This window comes from Falco cherrug, chromosome 11 (genome assembly GCF_023634085.1).
Source record: "Falco cherrug isolate bFalChe1 chromosome 11, bFalChe1.pri, whole genome shotgun sequence".
Lineage (NCBI taxonomy): Eukaryota > Metazoa > Chordata > Aves > Falconiformes > Falconidae > Falco > Falco cherrug.
The window spans coordinates 20,607,084-20,629,774 of record NC_073707.1 but is presented as its reverse complement, the minus strand read 5'-3'; the positions used below and the strand labels follow the sequence as shown (position 1 = coordinate 20,629,774).

At 45.3% G+C, this 22,691-nt stretch overlaps 2 protein-coding genes across 3 annotated transcripts in view; one reads left to right on the top strand and one right to left on the bottom strand.

The window, feature by feature from the left end:
• The window catches only part of OSTN (osteocrin), a 104,152-nt gene extending 94,962 nt beyond the window's left edge, over window positions 1-9,190 (top strand). For both annotated transcript variants that reach the window (XM_055724091.1, XM_055724092.1), the window contains exons 2-5: window positions 1,202-1,300; window positions 4,130-4,347; window positions 7,920-7,999; window positions 8,317-9,190. In XM_055724091.1, the coding sequence (XP_055580066.1) occupies window positions 1,202-1,300; window positions 4,130-4,347; window positions 7,920-7,999; window positions 8,317-8,339 (420 nt within the window). In that variant the 3' untranslated portion in view covers window positions 8,340-9,190. The remainder of the gene's footprint in view (window positions 1-1,201; window positions 1,301-4,129; window positions 4,348-7,919; window positions 8,000-8,316) is intronic.
• A 3,482-nt stretch (window positions 9,191-12,672) lies between these two features.
• Window positions 12,673-22,107, bottom strand: UTS2B (urotensin 2B). The gene is made up of 5 exons (XM_005443640.3): window positions 21,910-22,107; window positions 19,556-19,657; window positions 16,545-16,582; window positions 15,107-15,200; window positions 12,673-13,359 (listed from the first exon to the last, which is right to left on the bottom strand). Exons 1-5 carry the CDS (start codon window positions 22,031-22,033, stop codon window positions 13,334-13,336), a joined length of 384 nt encoding a protein of 127 aa, XP_005443697.1. The 5' UTR covers window positions 22,034-22,107; the 3' UTR covers window positions 12,673-13,333.
• Between the last annotated feature and the right edge of the window lie 584 nt (window positions 22,108-22,691).

The window sequence follows — 22,691 nt, the reverse complement described above, 5'->3', positions numbered from 1 at the left end:
TCACTGCATGAAAATCGGCACAACAGGATCTTGCTGGACTTAAGTTTTTCTCCCTTTTAAACCAGTGACATTGGTGCTTAGCTATTCATTTCCATTGGAACTGGAGCCAAGCTTTAAGTCCTTACAGTTTCCTCTGCTTCTAATTTCACTGGCGTCGAGTTCTGACCAGTTAATCAAATGTCTTTTGTGTTGCAGGTGCCTTGATGTTTATTTTGATTAGTGTACCAGTCACTATTTTTAGCTCTTTGGTCTTTGGGTTGAATGAATACCAGCACAGACCTTAACCATAATAAACATGTGTTTTTAACCTTGCCACTTATGTTTATGTCTCTGTATCCAAATAATCAGGATGTGGTTACCTGTGAAGGTAGCAGACTACTACTTAAAACTTCAATGCACACCCACATACAAAAATATACATTGTAGAGGGTTACAGCTTTAAAAACACCCAGACAGACCCTTGTCTGACTTCAATGGCTGTTGCCATCGGACTGACAGACAGTGGTACCACCTGGTTTCCTGCTTTGACTTTGTCCTTTGATTCCCGTGAACCAAGTCTGCTTCACCCCTACAGAATAACCAGCGGCTTTCTTCCTTGCTACTGATCCCTGACAGACTATATATGTGTGTATATATATATATTTGTAAAATGGGGTAACCAAATAACGGAAACACATGTAAAATATTTTAAAAAGCCAAGCAAGAAACAGTTTCAAGAAGCAGCACTACAAATATTGTATCTTTACTTTTTAAAACTGGACTCCAAATGCTTTTATGGCTTTTCTCCTTTGTAGTGGGGTGGGGTGGGGAAAGTACAAAGCCAGATGGTTTTTACCATGTGTTTTCTGCCTGATAGAATAGGATAAAACAACTATTTTACATCATAGAAATATCTTTATACATCTTTTCTATTTCTGCTTTTGCCAAGCAGAGAGTCAGCAAAGAATGGAAGAATCAGGCTTGAATTACACTCTGGGGCAGGACCTGGAGACACAGTAATCTGCAAAGTCACCTAAAGGTGAAGAGCATTCAGCTGGCACTATCTGTTTGCTGTGTGTTATGCAGTGACTCTATGAAAGAAAACATATTAACAGCCATGAGAACAGACTCTCCCTTTGCTTTCACTTCTTTAAGACCTTTGGAGCAAGGTTCCTCTGGGACTGCAACTGCAAAGTCATTAACAGATCGCTCTCCTTTGCAGATGCTGCAGTTCCAGCTTGTTGTGGTGCATTTGGCCCTTGTGATTACCCTGCTGCAGTGGCACTCTAGCTCAGTGCTCCTCGCCAAGGCAGCTCCAGAGGTAGGTGAATGTTTCTGGTGGTTGTCATGTAACCCTGCTCTTCCTCGGGTTGTTCTTGGCTACAGAGTGTGGAAGACACCACAGTATCCAAACAGTGTTGGAAGGTGAGCGACCAGTATTGACTTTGCAAGGGCAAAGGAGGCACCTAGTGAAGAGTGATGCAAATAGCATGGCTGGGAGGACAGGCAGAATGGCTGGGAGGACAGGACAGTCTCACCTAGATTCATGCAGCCTCTGCTGAAACATCATGGGATTTTCTGTGTGCTAAAACGTTGTCTAGTGACTTTGGATAGAGAACTTCCTGATGAGGAGAAGGAGGTGATGGTTGCAGGGAAAGTAAACTCCTCTGGCACTGTAGGGAAGGTTTCATTCTTCTTAAAGACAAATAATAGCATGAGAAGTCCACAGCTTTCAGAAGCCATAAGGAGATCCCTAAGAGAAGACCACCTGCACAAAAGTTACAAATCAAAGGAGACAGAACAGACCAGGAGATGGAAGCAGCGGAGTACCTTGCCTAAGCTTGCAAAGGAAAGCAACAGATGAAACGGGAGAATTGTCTCCTGTTTCATCCAGGACGATATGCAGGGGTTGCACCTGAAAATACTTCTACTGTGTTCTCTGTTTTTATGTCATCTTGACATGAAGCAGATTTGGCAGGAAAGGTATGTTTGTAACGGTTTCGTGCCATACAAAAAAAATCAAGGATTTAAGAGTCTAACACACTGTTTGGCTGTAGGGTCTTTGCATAGGTTTTAAAGATCAGCTTAGCTGTTAGATGCACACTGAAAAATACTGATGGACCCTTCTACCTTGCTCTCTCTTCAAGTAAACATGCCCTGATTATACAAAATAATACTTGTTATAGAACATAGGGCTTGGGGGAACCACTCCCCGCATCAGTGCTGCAGCAGCTGCTGCTCTGGTGCAACACAGACCTGGAATCCTGTCTCTGGCAATGATAGATCTTTGTGAAAAGAACACAAGAAGAGAATGACTTCAGAGCCTTCCTGATCCAGAGACCTGCACTATACCAGGGCATGTTTTAGCTGCTGATGGGCCTGAAATTTGTCTTTGAAACAGTTTAAAAAACAGTGGTTTGTTTTTTTTTTAAAAGACATGTATGCCTTTTGGTAATGTGTTCCACTTCATCTGTGTGCTGTGTTTAAAAAGTACCTCCTTATATTTATTTTAAATCCATCATCTGGTGACCTCATTGGATGGACTGAGGAGCTCTTTTTCTTGAGGAAAAAATTACCAGTCTTTATTCACTTCTCTGCTGTTCATAAGTTTTTAAACCCTCCACTGTACCCCCTGCACCCCACACTTATCTCTGCTTATCTGTAAAAGTTGTACTTCATTCAGTGGTTCACCATAGGACAACTGTTGTCTGCTTCTGATTACCATTTTACCTGTCTCTTTACTTCTTACAATTCTATTATATAATTTTTAAGACAAAAAGTACTCAAGAGCAGAGGCTATTTTTGACTTTCTAGTTTCAAGTGTTAGTGTAGATATTTATCCTCACTAACCAGAGGGTAGAGTTCAGTCTTTTTTCAAAGGCATAATTTTCTTGCAAACCTCTATGAAAGTTTTATAACCCTGAAAGGGAACAGAAAGGATTGCTCAGTGCACTTGAGACTCATTAAAAGTAAAGTCAGAGGACAATATGAGATCCTTTAGAAAAGTATTGACAGTGCTACATCATTTGTGTGCTCCTTCTTATATAAAGATCACAATTTTAACCAATGACAGGGTGTATGTGCCACCCATCAGTAGTGGAAAACATCACCACCACAGCTATGGTGTGGGCCACAGGAGACAAGCATATTACATCATCCATGTGATGGCTTCCTTTATGTTTGCGCTAAATCCACTGTATATGAGCAAGACAGGCAGTGGCGTGCCTCTGAAGATAGAGGAAAGCCTACTTCAAGGCATATAAACAGAAATTTCTAACCAAATTTTTTATTAAGTCTGTGAAGATCAAGTGGAGCAAGAAGACAAACATTTCATCTAAAGAGAAAATTATTTGAGCTTAACACCTGCTTTCATAGACTATCTGCTGCCCTATATTTTTCTGTTATTTGCAAAGCAACTATTTCACTTTGATTTGGTTCATTTCTGTCTTGATTGACCCCAATATTCTCAGCTATTCTGGGTAGCGAGGTAGTTTGGCTTTGAAAAGGTTTAAGCCTAATGTCATAACCAAGGTTCAAAGTACTGTGTTGTGCAACATACTCTCCTTTCCTCCGCCCCACATATTGTTACTGTATAAATTCTTTGGATGTCAGTGCTGAGCCAGTTTATTTTGGGATATTTTTTGCATAGCAATTCATTCGTCAGCTTTGGATGGAAAATTCTGTATAAGTTTTCATTACTATTTATTAGCATTCATTTAAAAACTGAAAATCAGTTTCCTGAAAATTATCAGTATGGATATTGGAGTCTGATAATGTTGATTGCATTTTTAAATGAGATTAAATTACTCAGCTCATGCTGTAAGTGATACTAATCACACTGCTGAGATAGGGATAGTGGGCTGGCCTGCAAAAACAGGCTTTGTGAAATAAGAAATTTTGATAATTCTTGCAATAATAATGAAGATGAGTTTAATTCTATTAAAAAAGAGAAAAAAAACTCCAATTTTTTTATGTCAAACTCCTGTGGGTGGAAAATGGCCATGTTTCACAGAAGGAACTTTGTTTTAAAACATGGTCCCAGGTTCAGTATCTTAGTGATTATGTATTTATAGGAATGCTGCTGTGATACTGGTTGAAATGGTTTTTCTGGAACTTGAGCAGTAGCAAACATCCACACTTTCTTTTGCAGCCTTTGGACCCTTCAGCTGCTCTGGGAGTAGGAGCACATCCCACCACCAGTGAAGAGAAGTCAGCCACCAGCCTGGCAGCCAAACTGTTCCTTCTTGATGAGCTGGTGTCTCTGGAGAATGAGGTGACTGAGACCAAGAAGAAAAGAAGTTTCCCAGGATTTGGCTCCCCAATTGACAGAATTTCTTCAGCCTCTGTGGACGCTAAAGGCAAACAGAGGTAATTCTTAGTTGCTCCTACTATAATGATAAAGTCAGAAGAAAGCTGTTGGTAGATGTCCTGGCTACACATGGGTTAGCTTTAGCCACCAGCAGGTTTACTGGTCACTTGAGAGGTGCTTTTGATCAGGGTACCAGCATCTCTTCAGCAATTGTTCTGGTTGCGTGGTGTGCAGTCCTTCAGCTGTGATGAATAATACATGCAGTATTCATCTATCCCTATGGTGCCAGAGAGCTAACAAAGAACATTCAACCATATGCATTTTTTAGTCCAGTTCTTTCCACTGATGTGAGCTAACATTCAGTTTAAGACTGCCTTTTCGATTGTGGGATTATTTAAAGCGAAAACATGCCTGAGGTTCAAAAGCAGAGGGGCAGGACTGGGTGTTCTCGAGGCTGGGGTGAAAAAAGAAGGTATGGCGGTGTGCACAACCTGAATAGCAAGATAAAGAACACATCATGAAAATGGGCAGACAGTAGAATGAGCTTCAAGACCTCAATCAACTGACGATAAACCAGGTTTTAATCAATACAGTAGCACAGCAATACCTTCACAGTACATGTTTGAAGATAAGCATGTTTATAACAGGGCTAAGCAGTGATGCTTGCTGTGGCTGGGGAGAGCCAGTGAGTTTGGGGCAAAGCTCAAGGGGCTGTTTGCTGTATCTGAAAGAGCTTAACTGTCTTGTTGCCTTCTTCTGGTAACTGTCTTCCTTTGGATGGAATCCCCAATGCCACAAAGTATTTAGTAGCATGCTTAAAGCTTAATCTGGAAAGTATTCACAAGGGCCAGTCAACCTTACAAGTATTTTTTTTCAAATGGAGTTTTGCAATATTTTCTTGTTGTTTTTCCATTTATCCACCCAGTCTGCTACTAGGGCTTCTTGACTGTGGCCAAAAGTGACAAAATACAAAATTCTTAAAACCTTGAGTATAACTATTCTGTTCTGTGTATCTCTTCGACAAATCAAAATCAGCTCATTCTTTCTTTGCTTTTTAGCACCTCTTCCTTTTCCAAGGTCATTTTTGAAACTGCAATGCCTTTTTTTGCAAAAGTACATGGTATTCCCAATTTGTCTTATGCTTTTTGGGTGGAAATCTTGTTTCATTCTCTGTGCAGTACAAGGAAAAAAAAAAAACCAACAAAAACAAAAAACCACAAGAAAGGGAAATTGTGGTGGAAATCATCCAAGTTTCCTAACAGCTTGTCGCTGAATAATGAGCTCATGCAAATGAGTGACACACTGCACAAAATTTCTCCTTTCCCGGCATCATCAGCACCATTTGCAGTTGTTCATTGAGACTGTAACTTTGGGGGAGCCGATTAGCTTTTAAGTTTGGGATTGACTAATTTATTAGAACCATCTGAGCTGCCTTGCTCGCTGCATCTATAGTCAGATACTACCAGTAGCAGGACCGAAGATGAGATGGGTGCTATGAAACAGTGATAAGGCTGTAAGGAAGCAGTACACAGTAAGGAAATAGGCAGAGGCTGCTGCACTTAAGAGGGGTAAAACAGAGGACTGAGCACCCTGTCACTGTCATGCATACAACAGTTAACAGTGTATTCCTGTACCAGCTGGGACCTTACCTTTAGAGACCAGATAATGACTTTTGAAGTGTAAAAGCTGTTAAATAGATTGAACCCCTTAGTTAATACAATGTGTGTGGTGCTTGGCAACACAATAGAAACTTTTGGAAGAGGGTAGATCAAATGTAAGTCCGTGTGGCACCCACCAGTTATGGGAGGCTCATGAGTTTATAAAGCTTTGAACGCATGGGAAAGGCAGGCAGGAAGGCACGAGTCTTCAGAAGAGGCAGAAAGACCCAGAGGCAGACGGAGAGAAAGGCTCGGGGAATCTTAGAGCAGGCTCCTTTAAACAGGAGAAGCATCGCGTTGTGCCTGGTGGGTGCGGAACGGGCCCGGCCCGGCCCTGCGAGGGGCGGGTGCGGGCCTGGCTGCAGTGGCGCGGGATGGCCACACGAGGGGGCTGTGCCCGGCCGCGGGCACGGCGCTGCGCTCCCCGCGGTGCGGTGCGGTGCGGTGCGGTGCGGAGCCTGGCGGCGTTCCGGCTGCCGGTGCACAACCCGCCGGTGCACAACCCGCCCGCACAATCCGGCCTGGGAATTTATTTCCCCTTTTTATCCAGCCGGGCTCGGCATGATTCCAGCAGCCCGAGCCTCCCACCAGCTTGTGCCTCCCCCCGGGGGGGAAAGCCTGCTGCCCCTGGGGAGGCAGGCTGAGCATCAGCCCCTGCCTGCCTGCCCTCGGCTTCCCTTGGCTGAGCGAGGCTGTGCTGGGTCCTTCGGTTCAGGGAGGGCAGGGGAAGGCTGTGCCAGCCGCTGCCCACCCTTTGCCGTGTCCCGTAGCTGCTCCAGCGTGCCCGAAGCCGCGCTCCCTGCGGACGTGGTACGCTCTGTCCCCGCTCATTGACCTCGTCGAACAGTCGCTGGCGAAGGCGCAGCAGGGAGCGGGCTGCTGGTGCGGAATGTGCCTCGGGGCTCCGGCCCACGCCGGAGAGGGGCGAGGAAAGGCCGTGCCCAGCTGAGCCCAGGGACCGACAGCGCTGGGCAGGGCCCCCAGGGCCGCCGGCGGGGTGAGCGTGGCAGTGCGAGCACGTTGAGCCAGGCACGAATGCAGCACAGCGCGCTCTGCTATCCCCCGCATCTGCCGACTTACGGAACAGAACTTCTTTTTCTTTATATTCCTTGACGACAACAGTTAAAGAGTTCATCTTCCAGGGCTTCTCTTGGACCTGCATTTCACTGACAAGTATTTCCAAGGGCAAAAGTTGAGGTTATTCTCGGCTGCAGAAAAACTCACCATTTCAACAATTAATTAAAATCAAACTTCTGGTGGTGGAAAAAATGCTCAAAAATACTGCATTTAGTTGGGATTATTTTTATTATTATTATTAAAAGTTGTAATAAGATATTCCTGCATACAACTTTTCACACTTTCCTCATGCCCTCATTCATCAAATCATCAGGAAATGGACCACATGGGGGAAAAAACCAAACCCAAACCACTCCCGTTTTCAATCTCATCAAAGGATTGCTACTCTACAGTTTTGAGAACAGCACACAGTGCAGGAGACTCCATAGGAAATTCCTGCTTAGAGGTCCTCTGGCTTGTCCCCTGTTACTGTGCAATACTTTCTACCTCCTCGCTTATCTTAGCCCCACTGGGCCCTTGGAGATTTCAAAGATCCAGGCTAATGGTTTATCTGAAGTATGCATGAAACAATTCCCTTTTATGCATGCAGTGTATTTCCTTTTTTTTATGAATAGCAGTTAACCTGTGAAGTTATTTGTTTGCTGCCAAATAAAACCAGGAATAGTGGATAAATGTCAGCCAGTCTGTAAAACAGGTGCAACTCCTGCTTATTCTTTCATACAAGATGCTTCACTTGTCTTTAAACACATCTTTGGTGGCTCCTGCACAGCTGGCCTGTCTGAACAATAACTTAGTGGGATGAATGGAGGAATCAAAGATGTAGTAACATTTTTGTTATTCCTATGACGTCTTTCTACAATTCTTTCCCTTCTCCTTTGCTTTTTTTCCTTGTGCAGGAAAGTGGTTGAGCTGCCTAAGAGACGGTTTGGAGTTCCTCTTGACCGGATTGGAGTGAGCCGTCTCAGCAACACCAAGGGTTAGCAGTTCCCTCAAGTAAGCCAAAGTACTCCAGGTGTGGGCAGGCTCAGGGAACCCCATCTGCTCTCAGTTACACGGAGGTATTCAAGGCAGGCTAGTAGGCTTTTGGAACGAGTCACTTGGGGAATGATGGCTTCTTATAACTAAACTGTCAATTTAGCTTGAATACCCTAAATTACACCTTAGTACCCCCCCTACAAGAAAACAAGTATTCCGAATATTTTCATCTCCTGTAGACCACCTTACAGTGTGTTTGTCTAAGCCTTGCATTTCTGACATGGGAAAATGTAATGTTTACTGCTTTTCTGCCTACAGGTGCTTCTGTTCTGAAGGATTGATGCTGCACTGGAAACACGACAGAAATATGGAAGAAGCATCACATCATGTCTTGCCATTGACTAATGATACAACACTCAAGGAACTGACCTCCTGCAAAACCTGTTTCACCTTGCATTTAACAAATGTTGCATTTACAAATAATAACAAATTCAATTCATCAGGCCAGAATGCTCTCACAGTTGTGCGTGGTGTCACTGATAGGAAGGAACAGAAAATATGCATATAGTTTAATTGCATGGCATTTATTTCTTAAACTTGCAGAAGTTCGTTATCTTAGCAAGGGCTGTTAGATATTTTTTGGATTGAAAATAAAACTTCCAGAGATGCCAACAGCAGACCATGAAAAGCAGACAGCTTTGCACGTTTCTTTCAAGAGGGTGCTTGTTTGGTAGATGAAGGGAGGATTTAAGAGTTATGGGACAAACCTAGAATTTATTTGAAGTGCTGTTCGGGAGAAGATGTCTACTGACTTCACTAGGAGTTAGTCTGGGTAAGAACGATGACAATACCTTAATATTTGTCCTAATGTTTTTAGTAGTCTTTATCTCTGCACCATATTTAGACATGTTTTCATCATACAGCAGATCCTGAAATGTGGTGAGACTTCTAGTTTCCTCCTTTAAGCTGATGAATACATTTCATTCCTCCCTAAGCACAACATAGCATAGTATCCAAATATGAAGTCATCTGCTTCCTAGGCCGCCTGCACTGTATGCCTTATTTTAGCCTCTTGATGTGTGCATGGGGCATAATTGGACATCCAACTCTAAAAGTTCAAGTATTTCTCACTCTGGTAAAATGTAAACATGTCCTCTCCACTTCATTTCAGAGTAAAACAGGTTATCTTAAATCCTGTTTCATGCTTTTCACTTATTTCCAGATTATAAAATATAACTGAAAAGAGCTGTTTGCTGACATCTCAGTGCTCAGATTCCTGGCTGATATTTTCTAAACCACATATGCTTCTTCATGGACTTTGGTCTGTGTCGGTCAGCTAGATTCCTTGGATTGCTATTCTTGGGTATAAATCATCGGCATTGCAAAAGAAGATCCATTGACAAAGGGATTATGCAAGACTAAGAAAAAAAAGTTACTCTTGCTAAACCCCCTGTGGTAGGCAGGGAGGTAGGAATTGTTAATTTCCTAATCTTGTATGAGGCACAAAGCACCCGGCCCTCAGCTAGCAAAATGGGGAAGAACAGAGTCAGCTTCTGAGTCAGCTACAGGGAAGGAGTTGGGAAGTCAATGAGTCTTTGAAGATAAAGTTGTTGTGAGGATTGGGGCTTTGGGGCAGTTGCTGTGGTGGGAGATGAGGCTCCTGCTCAGAGGGGCAGGTAGCATCCATTTCATGTCTGAGAGGGGGCAGTACTCAGCCACAGTAGGGACCGTTCCTATTTTCCTTCTTGCTTACAGCCCTATCCTGAGACCAGGACTGCCCCAGCCACAGAATGTTTGCAAGAAACTGCTTTTCTTGACATCTCCAATATAGGCTAATGCTGCTGACAGCAGCTGCACAAACCAGTGAATTGCATCAAGAGGTGCCCCCACCTTTCACATCACGCAGAGCCCCTCTAGCTGAGTTAGGTGATCATTCCTCCTTTGCTGAGTGACTTGTCAGTACTTGTGTGTGAGGTGAAGTACCACAGATGCTTTCCAGACCAAGCCCTTGAAGGCCATAGAAAGAAAGAAGGGCTGTAAGTCCATATGTGGTCATTTTGGGTTTTTTGTTCCTTGCTTTTCCCCTGGTCCCACTATTTATTTTCTGCTTTCAAGCTTACAGGTGAAGGTTCTGGGAGCTGGATTGAGTGAGTGTATGTAGACTGGCTGACTCAAGGTGAGATTTTCTGTTCATGCTAGAAGCAAGTCTGCAAATGCAGACCCAGAGAAGCCCAGACCCTGTCCTCTGCAGTGCAACGCCACCACCTACCCATAGCCTGCCCTGCGGTTTGGTAAACAGTTACCTTCTTGCACTGAGCTCATCCAGACAGTCTGCAGATAATCTGCTTGCAAGGTAGCCGTATGTATGGGCCATGGGCAGATTATGGAAACGATGGCCTGACCACTCATACACCTGGCTGTCAAAAGCAGCATGGACAGAGACATTGTGTGACATGTTTTAGTAGACTGAGATCAGAGGAATCCAATGCTAATGCAGCAGCTTTGCAAAGATACTTCTGATCATAAAAGTATTTAACAGTTGGCAGGTATTAGCCTGGGCTTCCCAATAAAGAGGGGTTTTAAAGCCTGTAAATTGTGTGCAGAAATGCATTGCATCTGAAGGGTAATGTGAAAGCAAAGCAGGACAGGGATGTCTGTGGTGGTGTTGCTTGGGACTGGGAGCTGGAAGCTTTAGTCCCACTCTTGGCTTCCACCTCACTGCACAGATTGCTTGGGAGAAAGCAACAGCCTTTCTGTTCCTCTGCGCCATCCACCACAGAGCATACTGAGACTTTTGGTGGCTCAAAAAGCACTTTTTAAAGTCCATAAATTGGCAGGTGCTGTTTAAAATACGATGATGCCTGAAAAGCTGAACAACTTTTTCATAGATGATATTGGATAACTTCAGTTATTGTGCGTGGCATGGAGGTCAACAAATATGAAATGAGGATATACTGCAGCATCCATTGCACGCTAGATTTGTCCTGTGCTGCCTGTTTGTAAATCCATTCACATGCCTGTGAGGTTTTTCTGCTAATAAATCAACGTGGTCTGCTAGAATGTCTGAGGGAAAGCCCTTTAATTATTGCCTGTGGGTTATTAGCTTTAGCAAGAGTGACTGCCCAACCATAGGTGAGATGTGAGCAGCCATGATGTGGAGGTGACACCTGAGGTAGAGAAGAATTTGTGTTCTGCATGTTTAGGAGAAAGGACAGGATCCTTACAGTGACATGTGGAGGGTAAACCCAAGGAAAGCATCACTGTCTTTGCTTCAAATTAGTAGATGAATTGCATTCAGCACTTACTCATTACTCCAGCAGAAGCAGCTAACTCAGCAGCATATAGTGCCTGTGAGGAAACTGTGGGTTAATTTGGGTACCATAATTAACTGTGCTGATAGGATGTAGCACACCATGTGGGCAAAAGCGTGCTAAGCAGCATGGTGCATTGCATTCCAGGGAATTCCTGTGTCTAGGATCACAGCAAGCTGTTCAATAGCCACGGACACATTCCTTTTCCTGACTTGCTGATGAGCTGTCACACCAGGTCAGAAGGCACGCTACAACTAGCAAGTAGCAGATGGAGCCTGCTGCTCTGGCCTTTCATTGCACTGGGAGTTCCTGCGAGCTGAAAGCATCTGAGCTGAACACCAGCTTGAGGCACTCGTTGCAGCTCTTGTAATATACCTCCCTTTTGGCTGGAGCACCAAACTCTTCAAGAAAGAGAGACCCTTCTCCTGGCAATAGGCTGTAATTTTTTCCTGGATTTGGTGCTGTTGGGAGGGTATGTGAAAGTACTCTCCCACGTACCTTTTCACTTACACAAAAGCGACAGAAAATGGGAAATGTATTCTGAATCACTACCAAAGAAATAAGAAAGATTAAATGTTAACAGCAAACTGTATTTTGCATGTCATTAGACCTCACTGATATAATCAAGCTGGTTTTATTCCACAGATGCTGGCTTTGGTCTGTAATAGAATGAATAGATCTCTTAATGAAGTACATATGAGGTACTGCTGAGGTAAGCATGTGCTTCTTGCTAAAGCCCAAGGTGGTGAATGTGGCATGGTAATTACAGCTTTGGGAGAGGTAAAGTTTTGAAGAATATGTAGTATCCAACTACAGTTAAGTAGCATGGTTCAATAGAGCTGGAGAGACAGTTTAATTCTAGTAAAGTCAGTCCACACATTCACAGCGGCTTCCAGATTCTGCTCATATACACTGCTGGAAACCTCAAACATCAGGATTTATTCTGAACTTACACTTTTGGGAACATAGTCCTTTGTTTTTGCAAATAAAGGTGGATAACATGATTTTAGATGAATGTATGTAGAACCACTGATGGACTGTGATCTCTTCCTTCTGGACAGTGGCAGACATAATTCTGCAGTAGAAAAAGCCAGCTAGCACCTGCACTGACAGCCAGATGAGCCAAAAACCTCTGCTCAAAACATCTCTTTGGGGTGAGTAGGTAGAAATCAGTGGGTCTGGTCCAGTCCTGTGAGGACAGCAGCCCACACATATCCATGAGGATGACCCAACTCTCATTCCCAGTTCTGGTCAAAAGGAAGGGTGCTATACCCAGGTGTTTAACGGGAGCTTTTTTTTCCATTGTAAACTTCACACGAACCATCAAGTAACGACAGCTTACAGCAAGGGAAATGTGCTGCCCCTTGGGCCTCTGCAGGAGGTGAGAAAGAAAAGAGCACGTGCTTCTGTGCAACAGAAAACCTTTATTGGAATGATATCCAAAGGATCCAGGCTTCTGTGCCTGTCCTCCCCCAAACCTACTGTGTATGCTGATGGGACATGTTGAGGAGCAGTTCTGGCTCAGCAAGCCGAGGCAGCCCCGAGCCCTCCACGTTACACCCCGTCTGCCCTCCTGTCCCAACAGCAGTGTGGGGTCATCACAGACCTGCTCGCAGAAGGTGACGGGAAACCCAGACACCACCATGAGCAACGTCTGCAGAGGTGGGCAGAGGCCCAAGGCTCAGGGGAAGCGCGTTAGTGAGCGGTGCCTTGGGGGACCTGGTGAGCAGGTGAGGAGTGAGCAGTGGCAGCAGGCTGAACGGTGCACGCAGGGCAGCAAGGACAGTTGGGAAGCATCTTCCCAGTAGGTCACAGTAGCTGAAACATGGAAGGAACAGTGGAGAGTGGTAGTGGGCTACCAGCTCCTGTCACAGTCCCTGTTAGACTTGGCTGTGGTGTGGTCATGGAGGGTGGCATCCAACTTAGCAGCACGATGAGAGAACAGAACAAACTCTTAACACATTAATACCCAGCCAGGCGGTTTGGGGAAGGGCTCATCTTCATCCTCCAGTCCTGGTGAGCCTTCAGATGCAGTATTTCCAAAAGCAGGCTGGGAAGGGACACAAGAGAAGGATGTTAGCACCCAAAAATCCATTTTCCAGCTTCCTGCTCTAGCCCTGGAGTGGGTTTCAAAAGCTCTGTGTCTTGGGAGAGTTGAGGTGTGAAGCCAGCATTGTGGTTTCTGGGCAAATCTCAGTAAATAGCTTTTACTTCTTCTAACACTTTTAGAAAGTGTTTCTTTTAGCTGCTTATTGTGTAATTAAGGGGTCTCAAAGTTGTTTCCATGTTGCTTGATTTATAAGGGTTTGCTTTTCCTTTTGCACTACTTCGGCAGTATCAGGAAGCAGCTTTTTCTTTCTTGACTACTGGCCAGCAGTTTTGCTGCCTCAGAGGTGTATGCAGGGTTTTTCACCTGTGGCTGCCTGGAAAAGCAGGATACTGACTTGGAGACATCAGATCTGGTCCTTACAATTTATTTTTTTTTTAAACCTCACAATTATTTTTTTAAAACTCTATCACTCTGCTTTAACTGTCCTCCAAACAAAATTGATCTCTGTGGGAACTTCTAGGGAGACTAGATTAGGGAAGGATGCATATTTTGGGGTTGGAAAAAATAGCTGTATCACCAGCATGCCATGTTCTTTGAATCCTGTGTGGGTCTCCTATTGTCAAGTATGAGCAGAGATTTCTACCTGGTGTTTGAAAGCAGGATCTTGGGAGAAAGCTTCTACTGAATCAGCAGTGCTTATGCTGAGACACGAGCTCCTCCCAGGCTGGAAGGGCTTTAGATGAAAGTAAAGATTCTCTGCTTTATTTTCTGGCAGAATCTGATACAAACCTGGCAGTGGGAAGTAGTTTTATCTGCATTTGAACCTTCCAGATTGGTGGGGTCATTAATTAGATCAGGCGAACTAATGACAGCCTCCAGGGTTGCTTATAAATTGCAGCCTGTCTATGGATCACCTAAGCACTTCAGCAAGCCTTGCACAAAGGGATTTTCCCTCAGCTGTCTGGCAGGTTGTCAGCTTGTGTGTACACAGAGCCCGTGGGGTAAGGGCAGAACCAGCTCTTTTGTGTTTAGGCCAGATCTGTCATCAGTGACTTCTAGTTTACAGCTGCCACTGCTTCATGGAGGAATCCACTGGAAGTCAGCGTGAATGGTGTTGTCCGTGCGCTTGTCAGGAGCAGCCTTGCAGGATCACTGGTGCAATATGCTCCTGAGTCACTGGATACAGACAGGACAAAGCTTGGGGACCTACCAGATCTTAGTTCCCTGCATTCTTGGTTGATTTCCACATCCTTTTTAGCTGCTTTTAAGCAGTACAAACAAATGCTCCTTTTTTCTCTGTAGGGAGGCAGTGACCTTGGCAGAGGGGAATGCATGCAGTCCACATGCCTCATTACGCGTTCAACAGTAGCCTTGTGCCCAGAGCAAAGTGATGGGTGCACTGTGGGGATGTGTTCATGCAGAACTCACTCCCTCCAGGACAGGCACTCATTGCTCATAAACCCCTGTGTTCCCCTGTGAAAAGAGGGGTGTAATGCTGACTGCCTCCCGTGAGGTCCTGGGTGTGCAGACCCAGTGTATCTGCTCCGGCAGCAGACTGGGTTGGGTATGCAGTCCTTCTCACCAGCTGCTAAACCAGCCAGCCATTAACAGGCCAGGACTGCTAGAAAAGTTGCCAACCTGTTTTTCAGATTCTTTGGGACTTGTTTACTGTCACTGTGTTGCAGAAAGAAAGCCCTGGAGATGAGAGCTGGATGGGATGGCTGCAGGGCTTTAACCCAAAACCTACCGCGTTTTCTGGGCTGAGATGCTGAAAGACTTTCCAAGGCATAGGCCACCTCTGAGCCTTCCTCAGTTGAGAGCTGATCCTTCAACTTCTCCAGCTGTTTAAACACAAACACAGCAGTAAACCAATGCCCCAGCATGAGGAGCTCCACAGCATGCTGGCAAGTGCAGGGCAGCTCAGAGGCAGGAGGTACAGGCAGCCTGGCTGACAACATTGCTGGGGAGGACAGGGTCTTCCCTGGAGCAGGACCATTCCAGAAGGATCTGTCTTTAGAGCACTTACACCTCCTCACGTCCTCCCCGATCAAGCTGCTTGTTTGGTGGCAGCAGCGTGGGCTGCCAGAGCTCTCTGCTTCCCCACCACCCCAGGGTGCAAACCCCTGTGGAGAAGAGGCTGTGTAGGAAGGATATTACACAAAGAGCCAAGTCGTTGCTGGGGCAGGAGGTCTCTACCCCCTGCAGCAGAGAGCATCGCTTCTCCATTGCTCTGGGTTGTCCCTCCCCTCCCTTTCCCGCAGTTCTTGCTAACTTCCCTTGGTTATAGTGTGGAAAGTCCATGGTATTTCCCCTCCATCTGTAGCTGTTCTTTTCTAATAGACTGGGAACGCCTATGGCCATCATCTAGACTTCTGCTCTGGCACTGTTGCTTCCAGGAAGCCAGAGCCTTATGTCTTTCAGAACTGGAGCAAGGGGCTGGCGTAGGAGCTGGCAGCCTCCAATCTGGCATGCTGTACGGTGATTTTTCTATCTGAAAAGTGCCAAGTGGAACCCAGCAGGACCTCCAGGATCCACAAACAGCTGGACCTGGCCTGAGAAAGAGGAAAAAGGGCTTCTGCTGCCTGTGGGGTTTGGGGCATAGAAGAAGCCATGTCAAGGTTGCTACACAGCTTTCCTTGTTCCTGGGCACGGGGTGTAGGATGGGGTTTCCCCTTGCTACCTGTGTGTGCTCTGCTCAGCACAGCAGGGCTCTGACCCTGGCTAGAGCCTCCATACTGGTAAAGAGCCCAGAGAGAAATCATTCTGGATTAGGTGTGCAGTGGCTATTCCTCTAACTCCAGCCCATTATCTAATGCAGCCAGCTGGTCCAATGCCTAGGAAGGCAGCATGACCTCCTCTTCTCCCTCCCTTTTCTTCCACGGACACTTCCTTTAGCATTTTTCTTTTTCCTGGCTTGGCCTTCACTGGCCTTTCACCAGTGGCAGAAGCAGGACCTGCCTCAGTTTCTATCGCACTGGCCTCTAGCCTTGCTTTCTTTTATCTTTTCCAGTGTATGCAGCTATTTAGCCCAGGTTCTGCTTTTCCCTTTGTGCTCACATTATAGCAGCAGAATGAAGAGCAGTGGGATGCAAAGATAGAAGAATAGGGCACAAAGACGGTATGCACAATTGTTTAGCTGTTCGCACAACAGCACACATATATGTGTCTGTGCATTTGCTCCTCACCTGTTCAAGCTCTTCAAATTTCTTTGCCAGCTCCCAGTCTGCAAGAAGGGAGAGAGTAACATTAGTATCTGCATTGCTTCTCACAGCTCAAATCAAAAACATTTTCTACATTTAACCTCCTTGAGGGCTGACAAGAAAAGACCTAGTTATCATTTAATTCTTATTAGTGATCTCCAAATCTATGGTAGCAGAACCAGTGACAGAAAAGTGGGCTTCCTCTGCTGAATTCTATGGGACTTTACCCTAATTCTCCATTACGAGGAAGGCTTCCTTATCATTAAGCAGGCTTTAAGGGAATTGGTCCAACAAGGTCACAGACTGTGTGATACCAGCTCAGGTGAACTGGTTTTGCTGCTTTTTAATTTTTAGCCTGATAATAGCAAATCTCTAATGCTGCCTTTTCTGTCACTGGCCGTTTATATGAACTCCCATTGCTTCCTTTAAGACTTGTTTATCCCCACATCACCATACAGGCAGAAGTCAGAAGACACAGATTTAGCCCAGCATAACTTAGTGCTTTTTAAGTCAGCGAACGTTGGAGTTGGCAGAGTGGAGCAACAGGCAAAATAACACAGCAGCAAGTGCAGGGATTCCACACCTCTACATGCTAGGGGAGCACGGGGACCTGGGGACCAGCTGCACAGATCAGCCTTAGAGATCTCAAGGTTGGGCAGTACTGTACTGGACTGTCAAAAACCTGTGCAGGTGGATGAGTGAACTGCCCTGAGATATCCCACCCAGGGCAAGCGGAGGGTTAGGTGCCTACGAATGGGATCTAAAACCTCCAGCTGCATTGGGAAGGGCCTGAGCTAGCAACGGGGAAAGCTGCAGGAAGGGATGGGGGATTTAAATCTCATTCCTCTTGAGGACTGAGGTACCTTATTCCAGACTCAAAACGATGTCAAAGCCAGTTAATTTTTTAATAAGATAAATGAAACAATGGAAATCACAACAAAATAAGCTCAGTCAAAGCTGAGTGACTGGACTACAGCAATTCTTCTGGGAGGGGAACACAAAATAATCAGCTGGTTTCAAGTGCCAGTTTGGGAAAAAATGTGCTAAAATAAGCAGGAACAACTAGGAAAGAGCTAAAGAATGTCTCTGCTGGGTCCCCCAAGAAAGCCAAAAACCAGTCACGGAGCTGCCTCCTTTGTCTGCTCCCAACATGGAAGCAGGAGTTGGTCTGCATCTCCAAGGGGATTTAAGACATAATTCCCCCTGATTTCAGATAAGACTTCAGCACAGAGACACATCACCAGACTTGGGCTTTTTTTTAAACATTTGAAACTGAGCAGGAGGGTGCCAAGAAAGAGCTGACTGCTTTCTCAGTTTCTCCTTCAAGAAGGAACAATTCCGTTGAAAAATCCTGAATATTTTCTGACAGATATTCATCCAACAGAAAAAGCAGCAGTTCTTAAGTCCATTACATCAGGGGTTGGTTTGAGACATGGTCTGGGGATGAGGATGTGCTGTGAGTCAGGAGGTGGGGGCTCTGTTCCTGGCACTGCCAGCAATGACTTCAGGCAGATTCCTCCTAAGTGTGTCTTTCCATATCCATAAGGTAGAGAAAGCCAGGTCTGCATATCTACAAGTCAAAAGTTCAATTTTTTATTTTTCTATGGTGATGATGGCGATTATTGTTCTACGCACTTTTACCTCTTTCAGACATTCAAGTGCCTATTTTGGCGCAACTTTCCACAAACCATAAGCTTGGCCAATGATTGCTATGAATAGAAAATGAACAGCGGTCAAAATTTGGAACAGATTATCTCAGGCAGGGGGAAGGAAGTTAATTTATGGATGAAGCCTTGAGAAACTGCCTGCTGTAAATCCTCTGTCTGTGCTCTGCTCAGAGATTCATTATATTCAATTGTCTGGCGTAAAATGCAGCCTTTCCTCTAGGAGTAATAAGTGCAATAATCCATAAACCAATCATAAAAATGTTATTTCTTGAATGCATCCCCTTTGCAAGAAGAATGCCTTTGTTAGTATAAGGACTTGATTTATTTGTGTTTATTTATTTGTCCCAGGATTGTTTAACCACTGCCTCACTGCAGTAACAAGGGGCTGGGGAGGAGCACTGAGTGATTTTGACAAATGGATTTTCATAACAAAATTTTTGCTGGGCTCTGTTCTTGCCTGTTTTCACAGGGAAGGCAGCTTCCTGCTCCGAGACGACCGCATACAGCCCAAACCCTCCCCTGGCTGCAGCGGCCGTGGGAATAGCTGACCCCTGTGATCCATATGGCACTTGTGATAGCGGTGCCTAGTGTCATGGAAAGCCCAAGTTTCTCTTCAGCAGGTCTGAGTTTAGCCACATGCGGGTGGCTTTGAATTTGGTGTCTGTTCATAGAGCACAGGCAGGAAAAGCCTCAATGTGACCCGTCTTTGCCCCCTCTGCTGTGTGGGAAAAGGTTGTTGTCTCAACCTTTGCCAGCAGTAGCAGGGGTTTAAGCTAAGACAGGAGCTCCCACTACCCTTGTCCCAACCTACACCCGACCCCAGGGGATCTCAGCCATATGCTCTCTGCAAAATCTAGATGCTCTCGGTGTGCTCACAAGATGCTGCTGATTTTAGCATGCCTGCAAGACACGGAGCTCTCGCTCAATAGCACATGGGGCTGTATGGGGTGTGGGTGGAGAGGTGACTCCCAAGGCTGGCTCATGCTCCAGGCATAGTACACAAACATCTCAGGGATAGCAGGGGCACAGGGACTCGGCAGCGTCTCTTCTTGTTATTAATTTTGTACACACATGTGCTCCTTTGCCAGCTCAGTGTCAAGTGTCTGAGGATCTAGGGTGCATGTTTCTGGGAAGCTTCACATCACATTGCAAAAGCAGGTCCAGGAGCCCCATGATGGAGAACATCTGACATTAATCATGCGTTGGTACCATACTGGGTGCTTCCACTTTCTGAGCAGCTGGTATTTCTGAGAAAACTGGGGAACAGGTTCCTTGCAGTCATGCAAACACAGATTCAGGAAGCTGAGATCTCCCATCCCCTTTGCTTACCAATATTTTCTGGCCTCCGCCATGCGAGCTTCTTATTAAGAAGCAGAGTCAGCAGTGTGTCCTCATGATTTGCGTCTTCTCTCTCCGGAAGCACTCGGTTCTCTGCAGCACATAAAATACATTTTTTGATTTCTAATGACAAAAAGGATGGATCCTCCAGCCCCCAACATTAAAACAAAAATTAAGAAGGCTAAGAAGTAGAAGGAAAATATCAGCATTTTTTCAGGGTGGAAGGAGCTTGGGGGAAGGCAATGATGTATGAGCACAGAATAAGAAGTCCAGGCAGCGATGGCTGGGTGGTGAAGGGGTGCAGGACGGGGGAGCCCTCCCTGCCAGCTCTGGGCTGCTGGCCAGTCCTGCTGCAGCCTCATCAGCAAGGCTGGCTGCAGAGAGCTGGAGACGTCACCTTGCTTTAGACAGCCCTGACCTCTTCTGCAAGGCGGATGTAGCAGATGCCTCTGCAAAGCCAGGCAGCAACCCGCAAGATCCTTGCTTCTCAAAACTGCAGGTGTCCCCCCCAGTTGCACCTTGCCAGGGCTGACAGAGGTGGGAACTCACCCCTCAGGAGGGCTGATGTGTGTGTGCCGTGCCAAGCAGCCCTCAGCCCCGCAGTCTGCTCTGGCACTCGCTCAGCCCTGGGGCTGCTCCGACTGCCAGAGGTATTAAAGGATTCCTCTGAACAGAACCAGCGTGTGGAGGAGTTTAAAGTGAATCTCTTTCTCCTCGAGGAAACCTCTTACAGTAGCTGTAGACCATGCAGAATTTTTTTGTTTTCCAGGAAAACCTCCCCAGGCTGCTGTCCTGAAGCAATGTGGCCTTCTTTGAGGCCCCTTCAGGGAGCTTTTTCCGTGGTTTTGTTTTGCTTTAGCGGTTGTGGCTATGCCCTCAAATGAATGCTTGTGGAGGTCAAGGGTTCAGCAGAAACCAGCGGACATAAGGGATGGGACTAAGCAGAGCCCTGACAGCTCTGAGACCCTCCCAGCTCTGCTGAACAGATTTCCAGAATCATCTGAAACTTGAATGTTGGATTCATTTTTGAGAATGACAGAATGGGAGCTAGACTTTACAGAGAGAATGCCCATTCCCCAAAATCTTTGCTCTGAACACCCCTGCCCCACACCCAGACTCTACAAAGCCCTGGAAGATGCCTAAAAAAATGCATGGAAAATACTAAGAAATTATACAGAAAGGCTTATTTTCTCTTCTTCCAAGATCTTTAGGACTTTCACTCACTCCCTTCAAGGAGGTGAGAAAGGGGAAAATGTTCTCATTTAGCCATCAGCCCTACATAGCTGCGGTGGAATGAATGCAATTATTTTCGATACACACGAGACAAAACATTGTACCAGATGAGCCTTAAGGATGCTCAAGAGTATGTGGGAATCAGCTCCATTAGCTAAAGTCACATAAATCTGCAGAAGCAGAGGGGCCCTGGCCAAAGCGATGCTCCAAGTATTTGGCCAGACTCAACGCTGCCTCACCCTGCGGCTGGAGCTGCTGGTCCTGATTGTGATCTCTGGAAGTAAACCCGAGGGAGTCAGCAGAGCTACGCTCTGTGTGAAACTTGCAGTTAGCATGGAGTGCTATAAACCTCGTTCCTAGGTCTGAGAGACAGTTATGATTTTAAAATAGCTACTTTTAGTCATTTGGGGGATTTGCTACAGAAAAAAACCCCTATAAACACTCCAATAAAACTAAACAGAAGCAATATTTAGATAGAGTGGCCTCAGGAATGTTTTGGTTGTCATTACAAAAATAAATAGTTGATATAAGAGGAAAAATAATTTGAAAAGCAATGTTATTTTCAAGCCTATATTTAGCTGCTCTTTTTTTTCCACTGCCAAGTCTCTTTAAGGAAGAAGATTAATGATTGACATTTCCCTGCAGAGTAAGTTCAAGCTAAGATTAATTTAAATTATGGAGAAGAACATATATAAAGAAGTTTTGTGGGTAAGAAAAGTTCAGTAGCACCCTACTACTGACATTTACAAACTGTCAAATCTCATATGGTACATACTAGAATTGCTACTCTCTGGTATTTTAATGTTTTTCTTTGGAAATTTTCTTTTGAGAGAGAAAGAGCTACCCTTACCAGATTTCACCAGATCCGATATTTTTACTGATTAGCAGAATGTGTCATACGACTAGCTGCAGACCAGAAGGACAGCTTTAGCTCATGCTAATATGCACAAGTCTCCGGATAGCACCCCTGTTAATTGATTGTTTCGGGTAGCTCAAGGTTCATTTTATTTTCTTTCACAGACATGCGAGTGTTGCATTGGCCATGACAAGCAGCAAAGCAAAGCAAAAAGAGAACCACCTACCTGTGTCATCTAGTCTGTGTGCCAGCTTACCTTGTAGTAAAAAAGGCTCTCCATGTGTAGATGGGACGTACACAGTTATGGTCAAGATGGTTAGCATTCCAAGGAACAGTGGGACAGACCCCATCTTCTCCGTGTTCCCACCACCCAAAAGCATTCTTCCTTCAGGCACGGTGGAGGACTTCAATGCAACCCAGTGCCAGATGAGCTCACTTTTAAGAGGCAGTGGATGTGCCGTGTTTGCAAATGGCCTTTGGAGGAGGGGAGAAAAATATCTCTTGAGATATAATTCAACCTGTCAATATGATTCACTCCTTTGGGAGTGGACAGAACAACCCAGTAACAGATGTCAGATGGAACCTGTTCAATATATCTCATATCAGACTGATCTAATGAATTCTGATGTTTCCTCAGGCATGCACCATCCATGCATGTTGATATACATTCCATACGTACATACATTAAAAATATTTTGGGGGGGCTGATGCTTTAATGGAGTTCAGACATGAGGACTCCCACATTAGCAAGGAAGATTTGTCTAATGTACACGTTGCCATATGTCATCGGTTTGGACAGAATCAGGTTAATGGGTTTTTGTAATTCATCATCTTACTTCCTAGTGCCTATATTAATTAATGCGAGATATAATGAGTGCTGAAGTGGTGGGAAACAGAGGGGGAGAGCTATTTTCATTTAAATGATTGGAGGATGTTGAGAGTGTCTCGCTCACCATGACTTATGGCTTTGTCAACGGGAAAGGCATCACACCCTATTTTGGGATTATGTCTGAGTGGGGGAGTGCGAATTTGGCAGCA